The 26,066-nt window shown below is 45.2% G+C and overlaps 1 protein-coding gene across 1 annotated transcript in view; it reads right to left on the reverse strand.

Annotated features, from left to right (window-relative positions):
* Positions 1–7,622: 7,622 nt before the first annotated feature.
* CDS2 (CDP-diacylglycerol synthase 2) overlaps positions 7,623–26,066 on the reverse strand; it is a 44,458-nt gene continuing 26,014 nt past the window's right edge. Inside the window, exons 3-13 of the mRNA XM_005285194.5 lie at positions 25,645–25,741; positions 24,357–24,454; positions 23,259–23,398; positions 21,261–21,319; positions 20,406–20,488; positions 19,345–19,432; positions 18,115–18,183; positions 16,607–16,759; positions 15,528–15,647; positions 14,587–14,690; positions 7,623–13,960 (exon numbers count right to left, since the gene is read on the reverse strand). Of these exons, the coding sequence (XP_005285251.2) occupies positions 13,831–13,960; positions 14,587–14,690; positions 15,528–15,647; positions 16,607–16,759; positions 18,115–18,183; positions 19,345–19,432; positions 20,406–20,488; positions 21,261–21,319; positions 23,259–23,398; positions 24,357–24,454; positions 25,645–25,741 (1,141 nt within the window). The 3' untranslated portion in view covers positions 7,623–13,830. The remainder of the gene's footprint in view (positions 13,961–14,586; positions 14,691–15,527; positions 15,648–16,606; positions 16,760–18,114; positions 18,184–19,344; positions 19,433–20,405; positions 20,489–21,260; positions 21,320–23,258; positions 23,399–24,356; positions 24,455–25,644; positions 25,742–26,066) is intronic.

A 26,066-nucleotide genomic window follows, 5' to 3' on the forward strand; every position in this document is an offset into this window, starting at 1 on the left:
CAAAATAACGAAGCCAGATAAACATAGGCTACTGCAGTGTGTTTATTCTTAAGACTACTTTTCCTGTCATTTAAATGCACTCTGCATGTATACTAAAGGTTAAATTAAAAAATAAACGTATTTCTATACAGGGCAAGCACTTTACTATGGACAAGCCATATAAACCCCAGGTTCCTGTAGCCAGAGAGACAAGTCAAGTATTCCCCAGTCTCAAATATTCCATTGTGAAAAACACTAATACATGAATGACAACATGAGACAGTTATGGAAAGTACAGTCACCATGGCAGAGCAGCAACCACATTAGCTTCGCCTCCATTTCTGAGCCTGAAGTTCATTAACCCTGGAGTCTTGGCCAAACTCCAGCTTTGCATTCAGGCTACGTAAATTCCCCCTTGGGTTGCAAATGGATATGATAACGTCCTATCCTGAACTGTGGTAGAGTCCTGCCTTGCACTGTTCTCACTTCCCAGGGCCCACCCCAGAGGTAACTGCATGTCAGTGGGGAGTGAAGTAAACCCTCTCTGTAGTTTGGCTCTTTGATTTCAGTTTGCAAAGCATGTTGGGAGAAAGGGGGCTATTCTGAATGATCTCACAATAAGTTTGTTCACACATGGAGTTAATCAGGAATAGTTAACGGCATCAGTGCCGTTGCACACACACGGACTAGAACAGCAGGTTATCCAACAAGGTTTATTCTGAAGATCTGATACAACTGTGGGCTAGGATCTGCTTCCTTTGTGGCTAGCAGGCCAATAGAATCTACTATCCTTTTTGGATATTTATATAAATCAATGGAAAGGAAAGGCTCTCTGGATTTCAATTCAGACACCATTTTAATAGCTTTTTATTTTCAAGAGTTTCTTTCATCATGAAAAATGCATTTTGTTGTGTCACAAGGCAGCATTTGGGCTTTTGCATCATCTGGTTGTGTGAACAGGATGTCACAATGAACATTTCTGTCATTAAAAGAAAGGAAATTGAAAGTATTTTAATGTACTCAGATTAAAATTCAAACAAGAAAACTAGCCCAGGGCTTTTTGCAGATTCCATGTGCTTGTTACAGCTTAATTCGATTCAGCACTACAATTGCAAAAGAACATTTCACCGAGGGAAATGTGAAAATACCAACTCATAGGACGCTTAAGACCTTAAAGGCCTTATAATATTACTGCTTGTTGGGCAGTACGTATGAAATACTCCTGTAGATTTGTTTGAGGTTTTACAGAGCTTAGTAAGAAATGAGTTCCTTTCTACAGAAATATTTAAACCACCCTATAGCAATCAGTAACGACTTCTATCTTGACTGTGGAATTCTATAGGCTGATTTGAACACTGAATAGTAAAGACCTCATTCTGCATGACATTTTAGAGGGCTGCTTTACAAAAAGCATGCAGCATGGGTGTCTTCCTCTGGAAGAAGATTGGGCTTACTGATGAGGTGATAGTTATAGAATATCAGGGTTGGAAGGGACCTCAGGAGGTCATCTAGTCCAACCCCCTGCCTAAAGCAGGACCAATCCCCAGATTGATTTTTACCCCAGTTCCCTAAATGGCCCCCTCAAGGATTGAACTCATAAGGCTAGGTTTAGCAGGCTAATGCTCAAACCACTGAGCTATCCCTCCCCGCAAGTCAAGCCAAGCGGGATGTAATCCCACCTATGAGAGACACCACACAAGTGACTGTTGTTTAGTTCAAGGGTAGAGGCCTGTATTTTTCCAAGGAGAAGGTCCAGCATTCTAGTCCCTGTGTGTGCAACAGTACTGATGATGTCTATATAGTCCACTAAAACTGATGTCAGCGAGTTTGTCAAGCAGGTTATCCAACAAGGTTAATTCTGAAGATGTGACACATCTGTGGGCTAGGGTCTGCTTCCTTGGTGGCTACCAGGCCAACAGACGAACACTCAAGACACCTGAGCTGCAGAAAATTATCCACTAAACACATGTGTAGCAGGCCATCTTGGTTTCAGCTTGTCACAGCAGAAGGATAAGAATGGTGACGTGGCCCTGAGATGACAGGCATGCATTAGAGAACGTTGTTTTCACAAGGATAAAAAGTGACCTCATTTTGAGCAATGTGTCTCATTCTCCACTGTTGTGTAACTACAATGTGCTTATAAGGGCTTAGTGTGGGACTAGAGGTTCCATTGAGCATGCTCTAGCGGCTGGTTGGTGGCTTGTTCAATTAGACAGCGCACAGAGCCGAAAAGCACAAACTCTGTCATTGCTGCAAAAATAAGGGGTTTCTCACACTGAGCTAGCGAACTCAATAGGACGAATGGGGCAGTGGTTAGGGCGCTAATCTAGGACACTTGAGTCCAATTCCCTGCTCTAACATAGGCCAGGTCTACATTGCATACTTACTTCGGTATAACTCCATCACTCAAGGGTGTGAAAAATCCACCCACTGAGAGCCCTAGTTATAGCGATCTTAACCCCCAGTGTAGACAGAGCTATGTCAGCAAGAGCACTTATCCTGCTGGCACAGCTACCGCGTCTCGTGGCGGTGGAATAACTAAGGCATCTTCATCAAAGTGGTGCAGCGTTTGTAGCGTAGACCAGACCTGACTGTAGCCTGCCTGTGTGATTCTGGGGAAGGCAATTAGCCTCTCTGTGCTTCAGGTCCCCATCTGTAAAATAGGGATAATGGTGGGAGCCGTATCAGGACCATAGACAGCCTATAAAAATGTAGTGAAAACACGATAGTTGCGTCCACCGTAGAGGGGGTTTAACCTCCCCTAACTACATTGTGGTAAAAACAACAGTGCTGTGTCTCCATTAGAATTCTTTTCTAGCATTCTTTTCTTTCAACCATGAAATAAGAGCCAGAGTTCTAGGTTGTAATCCCAGCTCCGAACACCTCGACGTAGTTTGGGAGAGGAATAGGGGGGAGAGTTTCCCCTCCCAAACTCAGGCAGGCATGGAATTTGCCCCCCCCCCCCCCCGCATGGCCCCGTTGGCCTGTCTGGAGCCCCCACCCCAAAAAATAGAGAAATCAAACTAGACCTATGCTCCTAATACTACCTGCCCTCAAACCCACCAGAGCCTCGCCTGGTGCAACTCAACAGAGTGGCATTGAACGCTATGAATCTCGGCTAATTTACACCGGCTGAGAGCTGGCCTTTCCGCTAACGTGTCCGCCGTCACTGACTCATGAGGTGCTCCCATGTACCCACTTCCTGGCTGGTAGGAGGCTTCATTAGCACGACCCCTTGAAGATGAAAAGCACCCTGTACAAATTAGGGTAACCAGACCAGTACACAGCCATAAGCTTGCACTGGAGGGAATGGGCAGCAAGCTAATAAAGGAAGTGCTGCCGTTTTCTAAAGATGTATTTAGAGGAAGGGAAAAAGTCCCTCACGCAGTGTTATGATTCATTTGCGAATGGGACAGGTGGGTGGGGGCGGGGAGAATTAGACTAGGACTCAATAGACCGAGGTTCAAAATTCCCTACTCTGCCACAGATTTCCTGTGTGACCCTGGGCACAGCCCTTAAGTCTCTCTCTCTCTCTGTTTCCACATCGGTAAAACAGGGATCACAGCACTGCCCTACCCCACGGGGGTTTTATTTAATCTCCCAGGGTGAGGGTTAAACACATGGCAGTGTGAGATATTACATGACCCGGGCTCTCAAGGTACTTTACATAGAATGACTTCATCCATTGTAAATTAAGGGCCATGTATGAATTAGCTTGGTGGTTAATTAGCCTCTCCTCTAGTAAGTCAGCATAATTGCATAGCTGCATTGTGCGAGCGATACAGCGTGTGCAGCCAAATGTCATCATTCAGAAATTTAGCGGGTTTTTAATTTAAATTTCAGAGTTAATGAAATACAATCACTTCTGAGACCTGATGAATACTGTATTGCGCAATGCAGCCATTTTTAGCAGAAGAGACAATGTCTTTTACTAGTGGAACAGCTGCAACATAAGCTTGGGTCAGACGTTTGTTTCTCATACATCTTGCACCATCTCCTGTGTGAAAGCAGAAGAAAATCACTTACGTCACCGTGCAAAAGGAGGGGATCTGTTGCGATTTGAACACACAACCCGAATGTTTGTGCATAAGGAAGGTGCTTAGAGACTGTGGTGATAGACAGCAGCACAGAATCCTGAGACAGTCCAGTCTAGTTTAATGGGGCAAATGGAATGGCATGTAAACAGCATAAATGGGGGGTGGCGGAGGAGGGAAACAAATTGCATTTCTTAAAGTAACAAGTTAGGACTTATGCAACCACCCTCTAGGTCTAGCTGGCCAGCCTAAGACCCAGCATTACCACAGAGGGTCCTGTGACACCTTTAAGACTAACAGAAGTATTGGGAGCATAAGCTTTCGTGGGTAAGAACCTCACTTCTTCAGATGCAAGAAGTGAGGTTCTTACCCACGAAAGCTTATGCTCCCAATACTTCTGTTAGTCTTAAAGGTGCCAGAGGACCCTCTGTTGCTTTTTACAGATTCAGACTAAACACAGCTACCCCTCTGAAGCATTACCAAAGTAACTTAGCTGTGTTCTTCCACACAGCCTGAGGCACTTTATGAAGGTAGGTTATCTCCATGTTACAGATGGGGGAAACTGAGGCACAGGGAGGTCAGTCACTTATCCAGGGCACACAGCAGGCCAGTGGCAGAGAGAGGACTAGAAGCCAAGTGTCTTAGCCCAGCCCTGTATCCGCTGCACCAAAACTGTCTTGGGGCCATTGTGCGCTCTGGGGTTTAAGAAGTTTAAATGGAATCTCATGATCAAAAAATTCTGACCGACTTGCCATCTTTACACCAGTTGCAAGTGAGCTGAACTGGCCTCGCTATACTGACAAACCAATAGGTCTTGTTTACAGATGTTATTCTGGAATAAAGGTCCTCTAAACTGTGCATTTAAAGAACTGTAGCTATTCCAGATTAACTCCCTATGTGAACATATTCCAGCCACTCACATGGTACAGCTGTTCTGGCCAGTTTCCCCTGTAGCTAAACCTTCAGCCTCTGAGGTATGGCAGGACTTGTACAGAGCCTCTCTTTAATACGCAATGGATTTCTTAAATGTGTTAACTGGTAGGTGGGTTGCCACTAACTTCTCTCAGCTGCAACAAAGTGGGAAGTGATGTTGGCTTGTGAAATTAAACAAGATCACAACTCAGACTCTGCATATTATGTATATACATTATATTACTGGAAATGCAGATGTTTGCAGTCCCCACCTAAAATGCAACAGCTGCAGCTTACTCAAGGCACTTCATTTTTGGTTTTATTTTAAAATTTCCCAAGCATCTCCGTTTATTACAAATATAAAAAAATGGAAGAAAATTGGTGCACAAAAATTCCACAGATTTCTGAATAAATAGCAGGATGAAAAAAAGCAAGAGAAAAATACATACAGAAAATAAAAGCTGTTTAATGCTGTGGTTTAGTTCATGAATGTACATTAACAATATGTATACGTGTGTGTGTGTGTCTGTCTTCCACTACAGTGGTTCTCAACGGGGGGGCCATGAGCAGGTTTCAGGGGCGTCAGCCAAAATAAACCAGAGAGGGGGCCGGCCTTAGACTTGCTAGGGACCAGGGCAGAAAGCCAAAACCTGAGCCCCACCATCCACGCCTGAAGCTGAAACCCAAGCAACTTAGCTTCGCAGGGGCCCCCTGTGGCGTGGGGCCCTGGACAACTGCACTGCCTGCTACCGCCCCAATGCCAGCGGCTTTTAATCCACTGGATATGCAGCAAAACAGTTGTGGCAGCACAGGTCGGCCATAGAATTTTTATAGCATGTTCGGGAGGCCTCCAGAGGAAAGGTTGAGGACCCCTGTTCCACTACAGTGCTTTACTTTACCAGACAGCCTGGTATTTACACATACTTCTCCACAAACATCTACCTAATTGAATTTCTTTTTCACCATAATCACTATTTTCATGTACGTGAATGGTGCAAAAGTCAGGTGAAAACTGGTTTAAAGTGTGTGGGGTTTTTGTTTTTTTTTTGGAAAAAAAACAAAAAAACCTGGGAATTTTTTTGGTAAAAACGGATGACAAAAAGCCACAATGCAGGAGCCCACAAACCCTGTCTGCCACATCCTGGGCTCAGGGAGCTAACTCCACACTCAGCAAGAGGTGCTTTGTGCAGTAGGCCAGTGAACGGGCTGTTACACAGATTCACCAGCTATTGCCTCTTAGGGGATGGATCTGTTGCACCCTCAGGACTACAGGAAAAGTTGTGTGGGGTGGGGGACGGAAATGGGATTGCTTTCAGGGAGGATGGCTGGTTGGGTAGTTAAGACACTGGCTCTCAGGAGATCTGAGATGTTTCCAGCTCTGTGACAATAGCTGTGCTCCAGTTCCTCCTCTATAAAGTGTGTATGGGGGGGAGGGGAGAGATTATTTCTGTTTATCTGTCTAGTCTAGTTACAGTGTAAGGCCTTGATCCTGAAAGGTATTTAGGCCCCTAACTTCCACGGATTTCAATGGGAGTTAAGCACCTTTGAAGATCTGGGCCTAAGCTATCTGGGCAGGGACTGTCTGTTGGACCCCATGATCTTAGTCGGTGCCTCTGGCATACAACACAGAATTTAACCCATGCCTACAGGTGCCCTCCAGTGTCAAGCCTGGCTACCCATGGTTGGCATGGAGGATTAGGAGGCAAGAAAAGGATTTAGGCCCCTCTAATAGTGTGCTTGAGGAGAGCCAACATCCCCAGCGGAAAGTGCTGGTTCTCTCCCTGAGACAGCATTAGTGACACTGCCTTGTCTCCCTTTGCAGCTCCTGCTACTTCAGGGTGCTTTTTGGAGTGAGTTTGCAGGGGGTTGCATGGAACCCCTGCAAAGGTCTCGAGTTAAACAATGAGTCAATCTAGTCAGCAATGAAAACCACAGCCGGGTGGGAAAATACAAGCCCTGGCAGGGACGTTAATGATGACCAAATTCTGTGCAACATAAGAACGGCCATACAGGGTCAGACCAAAGGTCCATTTAGCTCAGTGTCCTGTCTTCTGACAGTGGCCAATGCCAGGTGCCCCAGAGGGAATGAACAGAACAGGTAATCAAGTGATCCATCCCCTGTCGCCCACTCCCAGCTTCTCACTGAAGTCAATGGCAGCTGTGACTGCTCAGTGCTTCTGGAAAAGAAAATCTGTTAGGAGTCTGGGGGCAGACACAAACCATCACACTGGATGAAACCCAGGGTCCATCTAGTGCAGCATTTGTGGCTCTGGAAGCAGCCAATACAAGATGCTTCAGAGGCAGGTGGCAAGAACACCATGGCAGGCAGATGAGGGATAATCTGCCCCCACATTAGGTTTCATCTTGATCTCTAATAGTTGGGAGATCCTGATGTATGAGGCTTAAGTGGATAAAAACATCCAGAGTTAGAGCTCATTTTTGGAAAGAATATTAAGTGTCCGATCGCTGGGGACATTTAGGGACGAGAAGCTTGGATCCCTCTTATAAATAACAATTACAGGAGAAGGTTTGAAACAGATGGGATCTTAGTTACCAGCACAAAGCAGAGGTTATCCCACCCCTCCAAGGATTAGCGATTACATTTTTCCTTGACTGCTACAATACACCAGTGGCATTTAAGGCACCATTAAAGAGAGCTCCTTCCTCTGCCAGTGTTAATAACTTTGCCACAGATAATGGAACTTACATATTTATTTAACAGTAACATACAGTATATAAATAGGGTAAATACTTTAAAATATACAATATATCACATTCTGACATTCAATCAAATAAAGGCAAGTCTACACGTATTGCTTAAAACATCGATCAAAAACGATGCACAGAGAAGTAAGCAGATTGCAGAGGACACATCAGAGCTGGGGAACAGTAACTCAGGGAAATTACTGTGGTACAAAAATGTAACTCTGGGGTTGGCTACAGGTGGCGGGAGGACCTCATGATGACAGATGCATGCGGACTCCAATTTTAAAATGGTTGTCTCCCCCACCAAGTCTTGACGACCACCATGGATGGTTTTTTGCATGGTTACATCTATTTTCCAAGTGTACAGAACTAGCAGGAAAAAGATTTTTGCAGGAAGATGGAGAATTCTCCCCTCTTTGTATACAGTGACTGCCTTGGCATTCGTGCTTGTGGGAGTCCAATGCATGCAGCAAACTAGGAGACCTGCCCTGAGCCATGTGAAATCAACAACAATTCCCAAAGGCCTCTGCAATGTACTTACTGGTGCTTCAGGTTTCTGTGGTGCTGTAGGATTCCCCACTGAAGTCAATGGCAAAAATCCCCCTTTCAATCAAACAGGAGCTAGATTCTGCAGATTATACTCACTCTGAGTAATCCTAATTAAATCCAGGGGAGTGCACACAGGAAAGATACTACTGTGGAGTAAGGAACCACTCAACCCGAGTAAGCCTACCAGAACCTGGGTGGTAATGAGGCTCTCTGCTGTGCATTCTGGGCCACTCCTGGCCTTCTATTCAAGCTGTGTCTAATCCACAGCATAACTCGGGCTGCAACTGGGGTTGGAGAAGTCAGTTTCCAGTTGGAAACGCCAGCTAAACTGCTCCAAGCTTCCAAAGAGATTGGCAACCAGCGTGTGGCTGCTTAGAACCAAAGTCAGCCTATCTGTAGGCATTTGCCCCAATCAGTATTCAAGCATTTTAAACACTGCTAACATTTACCAAACTTGCCCTATTTTATTTCAGGCCTTTAATGGAAAAGCTATTGTGCTCTACCCTCAGGACATGATGAACCTTCAACAGCCCCCTACTGCTTTCCTGTATTATTCTGCATTTCCTAGGCAAGGGGAGAAACCACCATCTATATGGCATTGAAGTTCAGCGTTCAGCCAATAAATCTCCTGACTACAAACTGAAACTCCAGCTCCCTGGCTCTATTCTGATAAGCCAACACATGCCATAATCAACCATTCCCTCACTTGAGAGCTAGGGTTTTAACGTAAAAGAGCAATATCTGCTCACATTTCAGATTAGAGGAGAACCCAATGCATACAGGCAGTAATGCAGTTCTATCCCACTATTCAAGGAGTGAGGTTTGCTAATTATGAAGTCTCTGAATGGAAAGATAGATCGTACTAACAAAAGACAGCAAAACCAAACTAAGTACCCTTGCCATATGCACCACCCATGGCAAAAATGAGCCTGGCACACAGGGCATTTATTGGGGATTAAATGGATTTAAGCAAAAAAGAGACAACTGGATACTATGCTCATCAAAACTAATACCTGAAGACATTTGATTCCAGCTGCTGTGCTCATTCATGGCTTGCTTATATTTTCATTTAGCTCAAAGAATATCAAGGAATTTTTAAAAGGATGTGCAACTGAACTTGGTCAACTCATCAATATGCACTCAGAAGGACTAGTCATCCCTTGTTACCTTCCCATTTCAGCTAGTACTCCCCAGCAACTGCCTTCATTGTCACCTCCACTCACCATCGCTGACCACGTAGCATCCTCTAACCTTAACGGCTTGTAACATAGCTGAGTACCTACCCACTATCATCTATGGAGACACCTCTCTCCAAGCAGAGGATTTTAGGCCCCTGGCTCTGCTTGTGGGTGCAATGGGTCCCCCTGTGCAACCAGTTGCAGGATCAGGGCCTCAGTCTCCAGCATTCCCCTCACTTATTAGAGCATTCTAAAAAAGCCCTTTAAATGGCTTTCGGCCATTTCATTTGACCTTGCTAGCAGGTAGTTTCAGAACCAGCCCATTTGTAGAGCTCTAAACAAGACAGCAAGGAAGCTTCACCCTTTAACAGCTTTGGGTTAATTCAGAGACCCAGAATGAGGAACATTACCTTCCTCTTAACTCAGAAAACCACATAGCTATTGAATCTGTTCCTCAACCACTTGTTCTGACACACCAGCAACTTTGCTTTTGCAGTTTGTCTCCTTGTAGAGCAAGCCCAGAGGGCCTTTCCTTTAACCTAACAGTGCTCACAAAGCAGCTACCACAGCATGCAGGTAACTTGCAGGGGTCTTGATTTCATGCATTTCAGCTATAGGAGAAAGTTCTGGTGAGCGCCTTTATGAAAATCTTGCCAAGGCAGCTCTGTTGTTGGCAGTGTGTTTCGTGAGCGCTAGCTACACAAAGTCACTAAATCTAAGGCCTCACAAAAGCTATGTTAGGACCAAGTTTAAAAAAATATTTCAGGGAAGGACCTAGTCACCTGCACAACATACACAGATATACATGTTGAAGTTGATGGACTCCAAAGTGCACTCTTAATATTCAGATTTACACCCTGATTTTGTTGACATGAGGCAAAATTAAAGTCTTTGGCTCAAATCCTTCCTTATGCAGGCCAGAACCCAAACCCTGCAACTCCAAGGTTTTTAATCTCTGGATCACACATTAACTACTACCTCCTCTGTAGCCTTAGATGAGTCACTTACTCCCCAAATTTCCAAAAGTGACCTCTCATTTTGGAATGGCCAATTTGAACCACTTAGGACAAACTACCAGCATTTAGAGGGTTAAGAATGTCATTGCTTAGAAGCTAGTGAATGTATAAACCTACATTCAGTATGTTGCAGTGCAGCTACTGTGCACAGGCTGAAATTCTCTGGTTGGTAAACCTGTTTCACAGCCAATTTCTACTATGATCCAAACTACAGAGCTCTGCTGCATATAAGGGGCGGAGGGGGGAGGAGAAATATAGGGCTTTTAATAAACCAATGGATTCGTGCAATGAAGACAGGCTGCACCACGGAGCTATGCAAAACAGAGGAGGATTCTATCCTTCTGGTACGTAACTTTCTGACCAGCAAACACAGGGTGTTATCCCATAGTCCCTTGGATGTTAAACCAGTGTAAGTATTGTACACGTCCAATGAGCCATGCGACTGAGTAAGAGCAGTCAAACACAGGACACTGACAAGTAACAGCACTTATGAGTGCCTTTACATATAGAATTAATTTATCAGGATTCCTGACAGGTTTGAAGGTTCGTTTGACTTTACTTCAAGGTTGAGGAGGGGCAGAAGTAGAGGAAATGTATGAACCCAGGTTTGAAAAACTGTACTCAGCCTAGTTCAGAAAGCTTTTAATTAGATATGTGGATGGCTATTCCTATCTCCTACAAGTATGCAGACACTCAAGAACCCACAATGCCCTCCAGTGTTCACAATCAGCATTAAAAAAGTCCAACATGAAGAAAACCCAAATCCTATAGTTTAAAATCATAAGCTTCCTCAAAAAAAAAAAAAGTATGCCTAATAATTGTAAAAAAGTATGAAGATGTAGAACAGATGAAGGGGGAAGACCAAATTCTCACATGAAAACAGGTGACAGTGTTCTTTTTCTATAGATCAATACACTGTAATCACATTTATTACACAGTACTGTAGGTTCGCTTGATAACTTGTTCATGAACATCTGCTCAAACACAGTTTAGGGTGCCGGAATTCTGGCAGATATTGGGGTATCAGACAAGAAGTATCCAAAATAGCAGCAGCTTTTGTTTTGCCAGGTGATTAAACCCCCCAAAAAGTCCTAAGGGAGGAAACGTTTAAAAACAACCTCCTAAATCGCCTTTGAAACCAAATTAAGGGCCTGAATTTAATGCCTTTAAGTCAAAGTCAAGACTCTGATGGATTTCAGTAGACACGACACTGGCTCTAAGCCTACAGTTCAGGAAAGCATCTGCTTAAAAATTAAGCAAAAATGCTTCAACATTACCCTGAGTTGGGACCACAGAAACAGAGCCAAGTCATCCAATTTGCCGAGCATCCTCAGTGGAAGCTGAGGGTGTCTTGCATGGTGCAGAGTCAGATCCTTACATTGCATCTCACCTGGGCTCTACCTTAATATCGTCTCAGCACCATTTTGCTTTTGATCAAATATTTGTTTGTGTAGCACCGCCGATGTGACTCTCTGCCCTCCGGAACTGCAATACAGGGAGAGGAGGAAGTGGCTGCTATGAAGATAAAAATACACCAGAGGTATGTGGAAGCAGTGGTGGCATTAGACTATGCAGTAAAAGCATACAGAATGATCTCAGGTACTTTATTTTCACTGGCTAGGTTAGCTAGCTTCAAATATAGATCTGCGTTGAAGACTTAGGACAGTGACTTGCTTTCAAGACACTAACAACGGCATCTCTGTATGATCTTTCCCTGTTAATTGTTCCCCAGGTTCAACAAATATGTAAAATGTATTTCTCATCACAGCCTGGCTCACCCACAAACTATGGAGAGAAGTCACAGTAAAATAGAGTTCCCTGATACATGACAATATTAATACAACCCACAACTAAAATGAACTTTTGTGCTGTTAAATCACAAGCTATCATTCTGAATCTTGGAAACCTCTGAAGTCAGTCTGATGGCGTTTCCATTTATTTGTTTTTATTTAAAAAAAAAAAGTATGGTATGTTTGAAGTCAAGAAATAGAGGGAAATACCTGGAAAACAATTACACGTTTCCAAACGTTAAGTGCAACATACATAAAACAAGACGGAGTCAGTGACGGAGAAAGGAGAGAAGCCTGGAAAGCTGACCAAACCCAGACTGACACACAATCCCGACTACGGTCAACTCAGCAGCATGATGTCTAGAACTCAAGTAATACATCATTGGCAGACATGATCCCTGAAAGAAAAAAACGAAAAAAAAAAAAAAAAAAAAAACCAACCCTCCCCACACCAGAAAATAAAAACCCCAACAGCACAGCCAGCTGGGTACTACGCCCTCTGGACTTCCAAATGGGAAAATAAAGTTCTGTGAGTGATAGCTCTCCAAACAGCTAAAATATCAGGATGTGGTGTTGCCTACTCTTGAGAGAAGTTTTCATGCTTTTATGTTTTTAAAAAAATATGTATGTTATGCTCTGGGTGGAAAAAAAGCCATGAAAAAGTGAACAAATTTTTTTAAAAGCTTGTTCTTACTTGGTAGGACTTCTTAAATAAAACTGGAATGCTTTTTAAAGGAAGTTATTTGATGTAACTTGAACCTCTCACATTCCCTTCTGTATTCCTGTCCCTGCTGTAAAGATTAGTTGGGTCTATTTTTGTTTAAATGGCACAGTAAAAATGTGGGTTTAAAAATCGACTTTGTTAAATAATTGCTGGAGTGGGGGAAATGTGGGAGGTACTACAAAGATGGCAAGTCGAAGTGTATGCATGGGTCTTCTTGCGTGGATCTTATGTAGCAGGATTTGGGCAAACATTTCTTTCAGATTTGTTGAGCTTTCTGTTCTCTACCTGCAAGAAGTTCTATGCACACCCAGGCTATGGCTATACTAGGGGAAATGAAGACTCAAATTCATCGTCAATGCAGCTACCAGTGGTGGATAATTACAGGTCCCCAATTTCCCTAGCCTACATACAGGGATACACAAGGTTGCAAAAAGAACTACCAGTGTCCTCTCTATTCCACTGAGAGTTGCATGGCTTCCCATTTTCTTAGTATAGACACAGCCTGGCAGGGTTAGAGGATACGGATGTAAAAGTGCCCGTGTCTCATCTTCACTAGAGCTTACACTCCTGGAGCTGAACCTGGGCAGAAAAACGCTTGCATGTATCCCAGCGTCGACAAATCCCCTAAGAGTAGTGAAGTCAAGCTCTGCCCATACACACTGAAGACAAGAGTTGCCACGCAGATCCGAGAGGACATCTTCGCCCTACGGTCCCTTCAGTTCTTGATTCCTTTCCATCTAGAAGCTCCACTTTGCTTATTTTAACCAAAGCCATATAAATACATATTATAAAAAAACCCAGAGCCCCACAAATGCGAACATTTACAAGGAAAGGAAAAAACAACAGTGAAACGAGGCCTTGTTATTGTCTTAAGTCAGGTGAGCTGGGATTTCCTTGAGGGACTTGCCCTCTTTTTCAGTCCTGTTCCAACTGCCTGGATGCCTATGCGTCCTCAGAACTGGCCAACATACCCTTATCAACAAGGTGCGCCTTTAACGTGTTGAAGATGTGGACCTGCTGGTCTGGCCGTAGAGCTAAAAGCTGCTGTATCAGTTTGCTTGGGTTAGGACCCCTGCAACAAACCAAAGAAAGAACTGTTTGCAATGAATCCTAACTCCAGGATCTGGTCGTCTGGGCTCAGATTCAGCAAAGCACGTGCCTAACTTCGAGCATCCTTAAACAGTATCCCCATCCCTCAGCATTTCACAAAGGGGACTAGCCTCATTCCCCCACCTCCATTTTACAGGTGAGGAAAGAGACACAAGGAAGTGAAATGTAAAATAGAGACTTTAATTTCCAATCAATGGAAGAAATTATTCTCCTCCTCCATTAGAAGGTCCCATAAATTCAAACAAAACAACAAAATGTCCCTCCAGACCAGTGGTTTTCCTTTCCATTCCGTTATAAAGCTATCTGCCAAGGCCCAAACTAATGGGAAAGAGTAATTCCTTAGTATATGCTCTGGTGAGCCCAAAAGGAGAAGGGAAGCAGGGATCAGTGGATAGGAGACAGGACTGGAATTCAGGAAACACTGATGCTATTCCTGGCTCTGCCACCTGCCTGCCGTGTGACCTTGGGCGAGACACAATCTCCCAGGCTTTTTCCCCTCCTGCCCCATGTCTTGTGTATTTAGATTTTAAGGCATCAGAGTCGCTCAGTTGCGGCCACTAAGTGCTGCCATGAAGCAATAAATAATACCTGATAAAACTTGCAATGTACACGTTGACAAAGGTAGCCATCAGGTACTGACAGTCAAAGCGATCCATGATCCCGCCGTGCCCTGGGATTGTGTTGGCGAAGTCCTGTGCAATCATAAAAGTTTCATTGAGCTATGCCAAAAACCGGTTATCCACATTTACTGCATACACGTAGCGTGAACGCACTGCATGACACCGCATTCTCCCAGAACATCTGCCGATAGCACTAAACGCAGCCTAAGGACGCGGTTCATCCCCCGTCCCCAAAATTACTTTTTCACCCAGCAACACTTCTTGCAAACAAGCGTTAGGGTGGAGGGGGAAAGCTCAGTGGTTTGAGCATTGGCCTGCTAAATTCAGGGTTGTGAGTTCAATCTTTGAGGGGGCCATTTAGGGAACTGGGGTAAAAATGTGTCTGGGGATTGGTCCTGCTTTGAGCAGGGGGTTGGACTAGATGACCTCCTGAGGTCCCTTCCAACCCGGATACTCTATGATTCTATGATATCAGGACTGAGGAGCAGGAAATTCCAAAGAGGTTAAAGTTTTATCATCTAAAACCCTGCCCCACTGAGCATCCTGTATGTTATGGTATAAAAGGTTTATATTTACATATAAAGGACCCTATGCATGTGCAATGTGTTGGAGAAAGCTTCAGCTTGTGGAATTTCCTGATCTGCAAGTACTCAGTTTCTCAGCCTCAATGTTGCATCAATGCTAATTTTAGCATTTCACTGTTGTATTTTATTAACCCATCTTTCCTCCCTCCACTCCACATGAGAAGAGCCCTCCTCTTTCCCCACAATATGGGCAGAAGCCTCCTCCAACCCCGCCATCCTCTGACCTGGGGCATGGTTTACGGTGGTGACAATCAAATGTGCTAGCTTCAGATGCACCTGCTGTCTGATACCTGACTTTGGCGGAAGGGGGCTACCCATACACTACCTTGATTTTGAAGGCTCTCTTAAACCCACTAGCAAAGAATCCTCCAAAGGGCCCAATGAGGGATGCAAAGGTGGAGAGGGCGATGCTGTGGATCTGGAAGGGATACATCCGGACTGTTTTCTGCAGACAAGGAGGGTCAAAGTGGGAGAAGGATCAGAGAAAGGCATTGTGCTCCATTGAAATCTATCCTAACCCTGCCTTACTGGAGTCCAAGGTCAAGCTTTTCAAGTGACTAGTGACTTTGGAAGGCCAACTCGAGGTGCCAGGTTTTCAGAAAGTGCTGTGCATCTGCCCTCAAACTCAGGCCCCTTCAAGGCACTCCAAGTTGGGCACCCGAAATATGTAGTTGCTTTTAGAAATCTTGACCAAGGTGTTGATCACCTCTATTTAAACCCAATTCTGCAAAGACGAATCTCATACGCATACTGTACCACAATTTACCCCTGCTTGACATCAGAGCAAAGCCAGGGATATATCTGGCCCATTTTGTCACTATTTCCTTGTATTCCCCCGTCTGTCTGTATCCATCTATTGTCTCTTGTCTCATACTTGGGTTGTAAGCGGCTTGGGGCATGGATTGCATTTGTTCTGTGTATACACAGTGCCTAGCACCGTGGGGTCCTGTTCTATGATTGCAGTGCCTAGGTACTCCTGTAATCTTCTCTCTATTTTGCTAGATCACTTCGTTTGCATGCAGAGCCCTTTCTTGCTCCATAGAAAGTCGAGCTGGAAGAGACCTTTCTTGCCCACCTCCCCACCTCTATCAGGGTAAGATTGTTCCCTACAGTATGTTCTCCTGGGCTCTGTCCAATTCAGTCTTAAATAACTTAAGAAATCTGGCTTCCACCACTTCCCTTGGGAGATTATTCCATGGTTTAACCAGTCTCGCTATTAGGGGAACATCTCCGAATATGAAGTTTTCCTTGGTCAATTACATGCAGTTACCCCTTGCTGCATTCCTTTGTAGTACCTTAAACTAATCCCGTCCTTCCTGGGCATTTCCAGCCCAGTTAATGCATCCCTTTTTAATAGCTATTGCCAACCTATCCATCATTGAGAATGCACATTCAGAGTCCTACCCAGCGAATGACAGACTGAATCACCAGAGGGATATTATATTCTTGTAGCTGGAACAGCTCAGATGGCTCACAATCCACAGTGAAGCTGTTGGAGTCATTATTGAATTCCACGGGACAGGTGAAGCACCGGTATCCAGACATCAAGTACGACAGCTTGGTTGTGGGAAGCAGAAAAGGCATGTCAAGAGAAACTAAGGATACAGGCAACTTAAAATTCATACCTTTGCTTGGTTGGTTATTGGGAGGGTGGGCGTTAGGCTGTGCAACTCCCTCCCCAGCTCTGGTCATTTCTCCCTACACACTCAGCTACTGAAAGGGTTTTTGCTATGGTCTCTCTTGGCCTCATATTTATTGCTGTCCCTCCTTCTCATCCTTGATTGCTCCCTTCCTAAGCATCCTCGTTTTTTCTCCTTCCCCTCCACTTCTGCATGTTAGTTTTTTCCTCCTAAATGTCCTTCAATCTGTTTTTATGTTGCAACATGTTAAAATATGGCAATGCACCAATAGTAGAAAATTCAGATCTGGGCATGCATCCCCCTCATCAGATGGCTCTGATACAAGCCTTACCCATTCACCTGAACGCTGGAAGGAGGAATGACATCCTCTGAGAGAGAGAGCTGAGATTCAGGGCTGCGAGTCAGCCACATCCTTGGTTCATTAAGAAGCTTACTCTCTTGCAAAGCATTAAGTTGACTAGAGGAATGGTAAGCGGCTTCTTTTCATGTACATCAGCTCGGAAAGCAGCAATCAGAGTAACTGCATGATCAAGACAGAGCAGACAGCTCCATCCAGCCAACTTGCATTAATGAAATCCTTCCTTAACAGATCACAACAGCCTGACAAATTGGGACAGTCCTTGAACTTTTCAGTCTTCATTTGAATTACCCAGCTCTCTCTGGGCTTTATGCAACTGCACAGATATTAAATGTGGCCTTATCCCCCTCTCCCCACCCCCAAAAAGTCCCAGGGGGATAACATTCTGCGACCAGAGCGCTGAGCTCCCCACACAACCTTGAGGCAGATACTACAGAAGTGTAGCAGAGCAATCACTTCAGAGGATCCCAAAATGCTTTGCCAGCACGACAGCACCCACTGAAATGTTGCAATCTCCAGCATGCACAGTGGTAGTAGGCAAGAGGAAAAATCTAAGCCTACAACACGAGGGCCAAATCACTAGCGTCCAAGCAGAGCAGACTGCTTTCTCTGCCACCCTGGCCTCTATCTGTACAGCATGTGTGGCACTGGGAAATCCCATGGAGTCTGGATGCTATAGGTCTGAGAATATCAAGCCCCACTTGAGAGGAAGCGATTTCTCAGCAGTGGGTTTGAGTCGTCCTCACTGGAAGGCAGAACAAGTCAGTTTAAAGCCCGCTGTAAAACTTCAGATGACAACTTGGGTGGAAGAGAGCACAAAGCTTACGTGTATTCCTTAGCCGTGGCAGGCAGACTGCACCGGTGCGTCTTACTATGGAGAGAGAGCCAATTAAATGCCATGGTGTGCTACCTACCAGCAGTCCAAACAGAACAGTGGCAAAGAACCCGCCAATAAAACCCTCCCAGGTCTTCTTTGGGGAAAGCTGCAGATACAAGAAAGAGAACATATTAAAAAATACCCTCAAGGTCCACCCCAAATAGCTCTGCGAAGCCAATGTCCAACTCCCACAGAAGTTAAATGGCAATCAATATCCCCAGCTCATGAGTTCCAACTGGGTAAAGGCCAGTACATGCAGATCATGGGACAGATCCTCTCACTCGGTCTGACCCTAACTCGCCCATTGGGGAATACCTCTGACAAGGCCAAGTTACCAGATGAAGGAGAAGCAGGCACATCACCCGGCCTTGCAGCCCCCAGGCAGAGCAGTGGCCAAAATACACTGCAGTCTGACTATATTTAAAAGCATTTAATATAATCTTAGCAAGGTACGTATCTGAAATGTTACAACTTCGGGTTATTGGTCAAACATAGAAACATACACACCCTCATTTCAGCCATTAAAAAATAAATAAAAGGCCCATAAAGGGAATGTTTATTAGTTGCTAGGATACTCAACCCACTTCATTAACAGCATCCCTGGAAAAGGTTAGCTTAAGCTTTTTATGGTTTCACCCATAAGGAAAAAAATTAATATAGAGGAAGCTTTTCATTACAATACACTATTCGGTACCTTTAGTTTGACATTTTCTCATCACTATGGAAAGCTGTTCTCAATGCAGACTGTGAATTTAGTCTAGAATAGTTCTCACTGGCTTTTTCAAGTCAAATATTCAATAACTCCAGCTTGCATATGCGGCAATAAAGAAGAGCTATTTCTAAACTACCTCCTCTGATATGTAGTCAGCAAGCCCACACTGCGCTGTACAATGCAAGGAAGAGTCCATGCTCCCAAAGAACTTCACCAGGTAAATAAACTAAACCTTTGTAGGAAACTGTGTCTTTTAACCATTAGCATGCAGAGCTTGGGATGGGGACAGAACTTAAGTAAGGGCCTGATCAGTAGACATTGGATCAGGATCTAAGGAGGTGCAATACAGCACAAATGATACACAAGCCCTGGCAAGTCTTCCTTCATATTCTTCACCAAGGGTCTTTTCAAACAGTGACTGATGGGTGGAAAGTTTTGAGGCTGGGATCCAAACGCAAAGGCGAGCTCCACCACCCTGATCGAGTCTCCAACCTTGGGTCAAAGGCTCCACAGCAACACAGAGCCTGAAGACAGGGCTTTGCAGAGCTGACAAACCTTGATGAGCGGGGTGCGGCCAAAGAAAAACCCAAACATATAGGCCATGATGTCATTGCAGATCACACATGAAATCGGGACAATGAACCTAGAAGGAAGGAGAGAGAAGCCATTCATAACGGGCACAACTACAGGAGTCATTTGAAGCTTAACCGCAATATGTTGCCCACATTCAGGTAGTGCCCGCTTGGGTAAGTCTGATATGGCTACACCGTGTCAGACTGACTCCTGGGCTTTTGCTGTAATGTCATTCGTCCCAAGGCCCTCACCAGCTGTCAGATCAGTTCTATGAATTCCCCCTTGCTGTGTTCTGCGCTTGCTCTAATGTGCAGTGGGCTGTTAATCACCGTGATTAACCCCAGAAGCAGCTGCATTTCAGGGGTGAGCCAGGTGCTCTGCCGTTTGTAAAGCACTTGAGAATGGTCCAGACTGCACACTGTACAGTGTACTACGAGCACGGTAAAGTTCTTTCATTATTGCTGATACAAGGAACAAGGTGATTAAGGATATTGGACTGAATCCTCCATTGCACTAACCTCACACGCTGGGCAGCAGCGGCAACAAACTGCCAAAGGAGGCTGGTTATAAAAGCCACCTTTCTACCCTCTTCCAACCACTCCCCCTTCCCAACACTTGGACCTGGTGGCTGCTTTAAGTTACACTGGCAGCGGCTGTGTCCCAGGGACCACCTCACCAAGCATGACTGCTGGAGTGCATGCTCTCTGCACCCACCCCCTATTCGAGTTAGGATGACAAAAGCAGCTACACTAGCTTTATGCCATCTGGGAGCCTTCTCAATGCCAGAGGAATACGCAGCTGCCCCTTTAGAGTGGCTTTCTGGCTGCTCTGCATTGACTGAGCAGCGCAAAGCAATCCAAAAAGGGCCTGGCCCATTGTTTGGCTTTCTTATGCAAAGCATGTTGTAGTCCCTTATGGAAGGCACATCCTATCCCTATGCTTGTTGGTTAAAAGTTTTAGTAAAAAGCACTTTAGCAAGGAGAAATCAGGAGCATACACTATGCAACACAAAGCAAAGTCACACGTAACAAGCACCAACTCACCAGATCATTCCGTCAAACAGGTTGTGAATGATGAGGTGCGACTGGGTAACAACAATTAGCAAAGTCACATGGGTCCAACCAAACTGGAAGAGAAAACAGCATGCAGTCCAGTTTGCCTAGAGACATTTCTCGTAACAGTATTCATCGGCGTCTGGTTTCTGCCGTAGGCTGTTTGGAGTGGGTTATGTCTGTGTACATCACAGGCGGAAACAGCATGATGTAAACACAAAGATGGCAGATAGTATCCCATCCCTACTTCGGAGTTGAGCAAAGCAACATCTCCATTACCATTCAGAACCTAAGTGGGAGGATGTTTGACATTCCTGGACCAAGTACCCTTTAGCCCACACGTATCCCATACATCTTAGTGTACTTTGACTAGAGACCTGGAACATAAGAATCCCCATATTGGGGATGGTCCATCTAGTCTGACATCCTGCATCCAGAAGGAAACAAAAGCATCCCAATGAAGGACACAGGTAGCCAATCTGTGCATCACTATACTGTGGTGGGGCCAGTCTAACTCCTGCAGATGATTCCACCAACACCCTCCAGGCATGAGGTTTGAATAACCTTGTACAATCACCTTAGCTTGCACAGCTGAAAGGGTTACTAAGAAATGCACTGCAAATGCAGACAATGGAATTCACATTTCTAAGGAAATCAGTCCGTTCAAGAGCCAAATGCCAAATACTTCAAGCTGCCAGGAACAGCTTTTCCATTAAGCAGTATCACAACACCCAGGGGACACAGAAGCATTCACAGGCTTCTGCTCTTCTAAACCATATATGCAAACAGCCTCCATCTCCCAAAGCTAATAGCTCCGGAGCAACAAAGCCGTTTACTTAATCTTACCATGTAGAACTGGAGACGGTAATGCTTTTTCACCAGACTCAGGACAAACATGCAGAAGCCTTGTGGGAAGAGAAAAGAAAAAAAGAGCAAGATCAGATCGTGCAGTAGTAGGAAATGCCTCTCGATTTTCCATTACATCTGCCGTATCACTGCAGCATCTCTTGATTGTTTCAGCTACAGAACAGAATCAGCAACATGAGGATGATGTGCACCGCGGATGCAAAACGGTTAATTAAAAGAATGGAATTTTTTTTTTAAAAAAGGACATATAGCCAATTATGATCACCCCTATGCAGGTTAGACTGTTTTCTGCCAACAGCTAATCATTTATTCTACCTCTGATCTTCCCACGTAATATCAACTACAGAGTATTCTTCACTTACCTGTTTAATGGCACAGAGTACTTAATTAGCTGCTGCGTCCACCCAGAGGTGGCTGCATTTACACAGTGACACTCTTTAGATACAGTTTGTCTGCCAGTTAAGTTGTTTGAGTGCTTTAGGGTATCGTGATAACCCTCTTTAGCTCCTAACCTCCCTCTCCCAGTTTTTAACCAGCCCCCGACACCTCACAAATATCCCATGTTGCTAGGACCATTGGAAATCTAGCCCAGCTCTCAACAGCAAGTGCCGCTCCATTTCTAGGTTGAAGCCCATCCTAGGGATTCATGACTCACAGTGAGCTTGCTAGCTGAGAGGAAACACCTCCACTTAATCACCAGAAAGGAGGAGTTAAAAATAGATCTACAGTTTATCCTGAGTCTGCCTCTGCACAGTTTACACTGACAGGAGAGTTACTCTAGGCCTGGAGCAGCGTTGCTGAATTGCCATGAAAATTTACCAGCAAAGGCAAGAAGTCTACTCCCCTCTCTTTACCCAGAATGCAAAAGAAAAGGATCGTTTACTCACACATCAAAATATTAATCACCCAGGCAAGTGGCAAGTAAAACTTTGCAAGGCTAGCACAGGGGAAAGAAAGGTGGAAATTACAGTTACTCTGCCTAGTCACTGCACAATGGAAGTAGCATCAAAGAGGACTGTAGCTTCCCATCTGATGCAGAGGGCGTTTTGGTCACTTACACCACACAATTAGGCAGGCGTGGATCCAGTTCGTAACAGACGTGTCTGAACCCCAAAATAAATCTTTACAACGGCCACCGAGACATAACTCAAAGCCAATGATCGCTCCATCTGCCACAGATGCTTCACTTCTGGCTCATTTCATGGCAGGGGTGAGTCACATTTGGCTTAGGGGTGCGAAGGAAGCCTGGAATGAGGCTGCACGTCGCAGGTCTACAGACAGAGGAATATTGCTCCAGGGGCTCTGAGTCAGGCACCTTTCCCTACTAACGCTGCATTCACGAAGTGTGCGCGTGCCAGGACTGGAGACTAGGGGAGGCAAAACGAAAGGAGGAGAGGAAAGATCAAAAGCAAGTATCAAGTTCATTTAAACCGAGTCTCTGGAGAGAGTCAGGTATTTACACCAACACCCTACCTAAACCAGACACTGTTTGCTGGGATGGAAGGACAATCCTCAGCAAGGAAAGGAGGACATGTCTTTCCCCCAGTAAATCAGGCAAGAAAAAGAAACTGAGGAAGCGACAACACTGCTGCTCTCAAACCCAATTATTCCCTATTTTGTAGGCTATCTTAGATACACAGTAACTGAGCACCTCACAAGCTGTCAGGTAGGCAATTGCTATTATCCCTGTTCTATTGGCAGGAAACGGAGGCATGGGGAGACTAAGTGATTTGCCCAAGGTCAAGCAGGGAACGGAACATGGATCACACAAGCCCTGGGTTGGAACTCTAACCACTGGACCATCCTTCCCCGCACTCGTATTTTGTACGTAAGACAGAGCAAATCCACTGGGGACACTGGAGCCCACCTGCCTACAGAAAAAAAAAAAAAAAGTTGCATTTCAAGAGGCTGATGACGTAACCTCAGCTCAAAAACAGCAACGAGACAAATTTAACTGGCAGAAACAAATAAAATTACCTGTTAAGTAGAGGGCAAAGGAAATGAAGCGATGGTATTTGCTGAGAATTCTCAAGGGCTCCTCTCGCTGTACCAGGGTGAAAAAGTAATCCGTTACCGTCTCGCCGTAGAAAAAGTAGTTTACACACAGCAGAAAGTACCTGTGGACAGAGCAGCATTCCCTTTAATAGGAACCTACAGGGGAATGGGACATGGTTGACCAGTAGATCATTAGACTAGTACACTTAAGAGGTTATCAGCTTGCACTATCTACACTTCGTGCAGGGGGGAGGAGACGCCTGAAGGTTCACATACTGGGCAGCAGAATAATGGTGATTTTTATTTGAAAGTCTGCAGAAAATTCACTCACATTGGGGGGGTGGACAGGAGTAGAGGATCAGGGCCTGATTCTCACTTGCACTAAGGTGGCTCGGGCAGCGTGAAGGAACCTTACTGCAAGTGCGGGGGGGGGGGGGGGGATAAAATCAAGCCCTCACATTTCTTCTAATCAAATCATTAGATCTTCATGTAGAAGCCACAGCTCCATTAAATGCAAATACTTGGCTGTCACCCAACCCCTATGTTACGGGAACACGTCAACAGCCCTGTTCAATTTTTGTATAGCATTATGGTACTTAGGAAGCTTTTGCCTTTAGGTGGCACTGCTTAACAGTCTTCTCCAGGTTCCTAGCTACTGGAGGCAGTGCCCCCCTCCTTCACTGTGGCACGCCATCAGACGCTGGGTGCAGCCAATACAGTTTCATCCCCATCGCACAAATACATTTCAGTAGGTAAATATCCCAGATGGCTCCCTACACCCTCAGGCCTGAGCAATGCAACTGGAACCACAAGTCAAACGTCTACTCATCGCTTCGCTCAGTAACAGCATTCAACACCACCGCCCAGCACAGATCGGGAGATTCAGCCCTCGCTCTCATCAGACAAGCAATGGAACCAAGTGTATAAATATTACAAAAGATGCCCAGTGGTGGCTGGCTGCACATCAATGAGGCATCAAGTGATTCAGAAGCACTCTAGACGAAAGGCATTATGCACATCGAGAAGGATCGTATTGTGCTCCTTGACTCTAATGAAGACCGCAGCAGTCGCGCTGCTTACCAGCTGAGGGTCCTGAACCAGGGCAGCTCATATGAGCGATACACATTGTAGCCAATAGTGATAATCTCCTGGAAACACTTGATCTGGACACACATCACCTGAAAAACAAACATTAAGAAGCAGCATCATTCACAGATACACTAAACCAGGACCGGATAATCTGCAATGGGATGCTAAATGCATGTAAAAAGTGGGAGCTTTAGACTGACCCTTACAGCAGCCACAAGGAGAATTCTTCTATTGTCTTACAAGTGACCTCCCCTTCCCCCCGCCCGCACTCCCAAAGCTGACATAAGGGGACTTTTCTCCTAGGCTGAGAAATTGTTCACTTGCTCAACCTGCTTACAGCTAGAGCTAGCAGCTTTCCCTGCCAGGCAAAACACGCTCCTAGCCCTACTCCCTCCAGAGCCGTGGGTTGGCCCACTCCAAGAGCTCACAGCCTCACTTTAAGTTATGTTAGCACTTCAAACACTGGCTTTTCTATCATGAGTTCGGGTCAGTTCAGGGGAGACAATCCGGCCTTCACTGGCACTGACAAAAATCACTGTTCATCCCATGCACTTGAGAGGACTGGCACTTCAAGACCACCATCGAGGGAGAGATAGCTCAGTGGTTTGAGCATTGGCCTGCTAAACCCAGGGTTATGAGTTCAATCCTTGAGGGGGCCATTTAGGGATTGGTCCCCCTTTGAGCAGGGGGTTGGACTAGATGACCTCCTGAGGTCCCTTCCAACCCGGATATTCTATGATAAGGGAACATGCCCAGCAGGGATATAGCCAGACTGTAGTTGGTACAGTCTTTACAAATGCAACAGGGCTGCCGGATGGGTTTCCCACAGCAGGGACTGGACCTGGAATCTCTGAATCTAAAAGCACACAGCCTGAGCTGAAAATCCTGGATCTGTATCAGCTCTAAACAGACTCAATCCCGAGATAAAGCCACGCCGCAAGCACATATTATACACACAGAATGCTCAATGACAGACCAACACTCAACCAGATTCAGCTCTCCACCTGGGCTGCGATAGCAATAAAGGAAACAGGAGGATTCCACCAAGAAGGCACCAATTAAATAGTAATTGTGACGAGGAACCTTATTCCCTGCAGATCACTGAGCAGAACAGCAATTCGACCAGCTTTCGGTCGTGACCAAACAGGACCAGGTTAGCGCTAGGAACCTCGAGGCAAAAGGCTCTGTGTATCCATTCACTTTTCTCAGCCATCTAGGTCCCTGACAACCATTCTCCCATAACGGCCCATTTAACGAAGGATTTTGAAACAGCACTTACAATCATCATTAAAACCATGGGTCCCAGGTAGATGATGATGAAGAAGAACGCAATCATTGCCAGAGTGAGGATCCCTCTGACCCACCAGTTCTTCCATCTAGATCACAGGAAGAGAAAAGTGAACGTTAGGCTATGGGCCTATCTAGCAGGAAAGCAGTGAGAGATGCACTTATTATCTCTTCTGCACAGCCTCCTGGTGAAAGGCGGAAGCAGGAAATGGTGGCGTATCCTTAGCTCGGGGGTGGTGAGAATGTCATGCTGTTCCATTAACCCAGCTCTGGTGCCGAGAGGAATGTGGGTAAGCTCAAGCTCACACAGCGGCCATTTGGGTAAGCTCAAGAAGGGAGCTCCATGCTGGGAGACAGCACGGAAGGCGCTGAAGATTCGTTTGGGGTGAGAAAGTGACAGATGAAGGTGGCAGG

Source organism: Chrysemys picta, chromosome 2, assembly GCF_011386835.1.
Source record: "Chrysemys picta bellii isolate R12L10 chromosome 2, ASM1138683v2, whole genome shotgun sequence".
NCBI lineage: Eukaryota > Metazoa > Chordata > Testudines > Emydidae > Chrysemys > Chrysemys picta.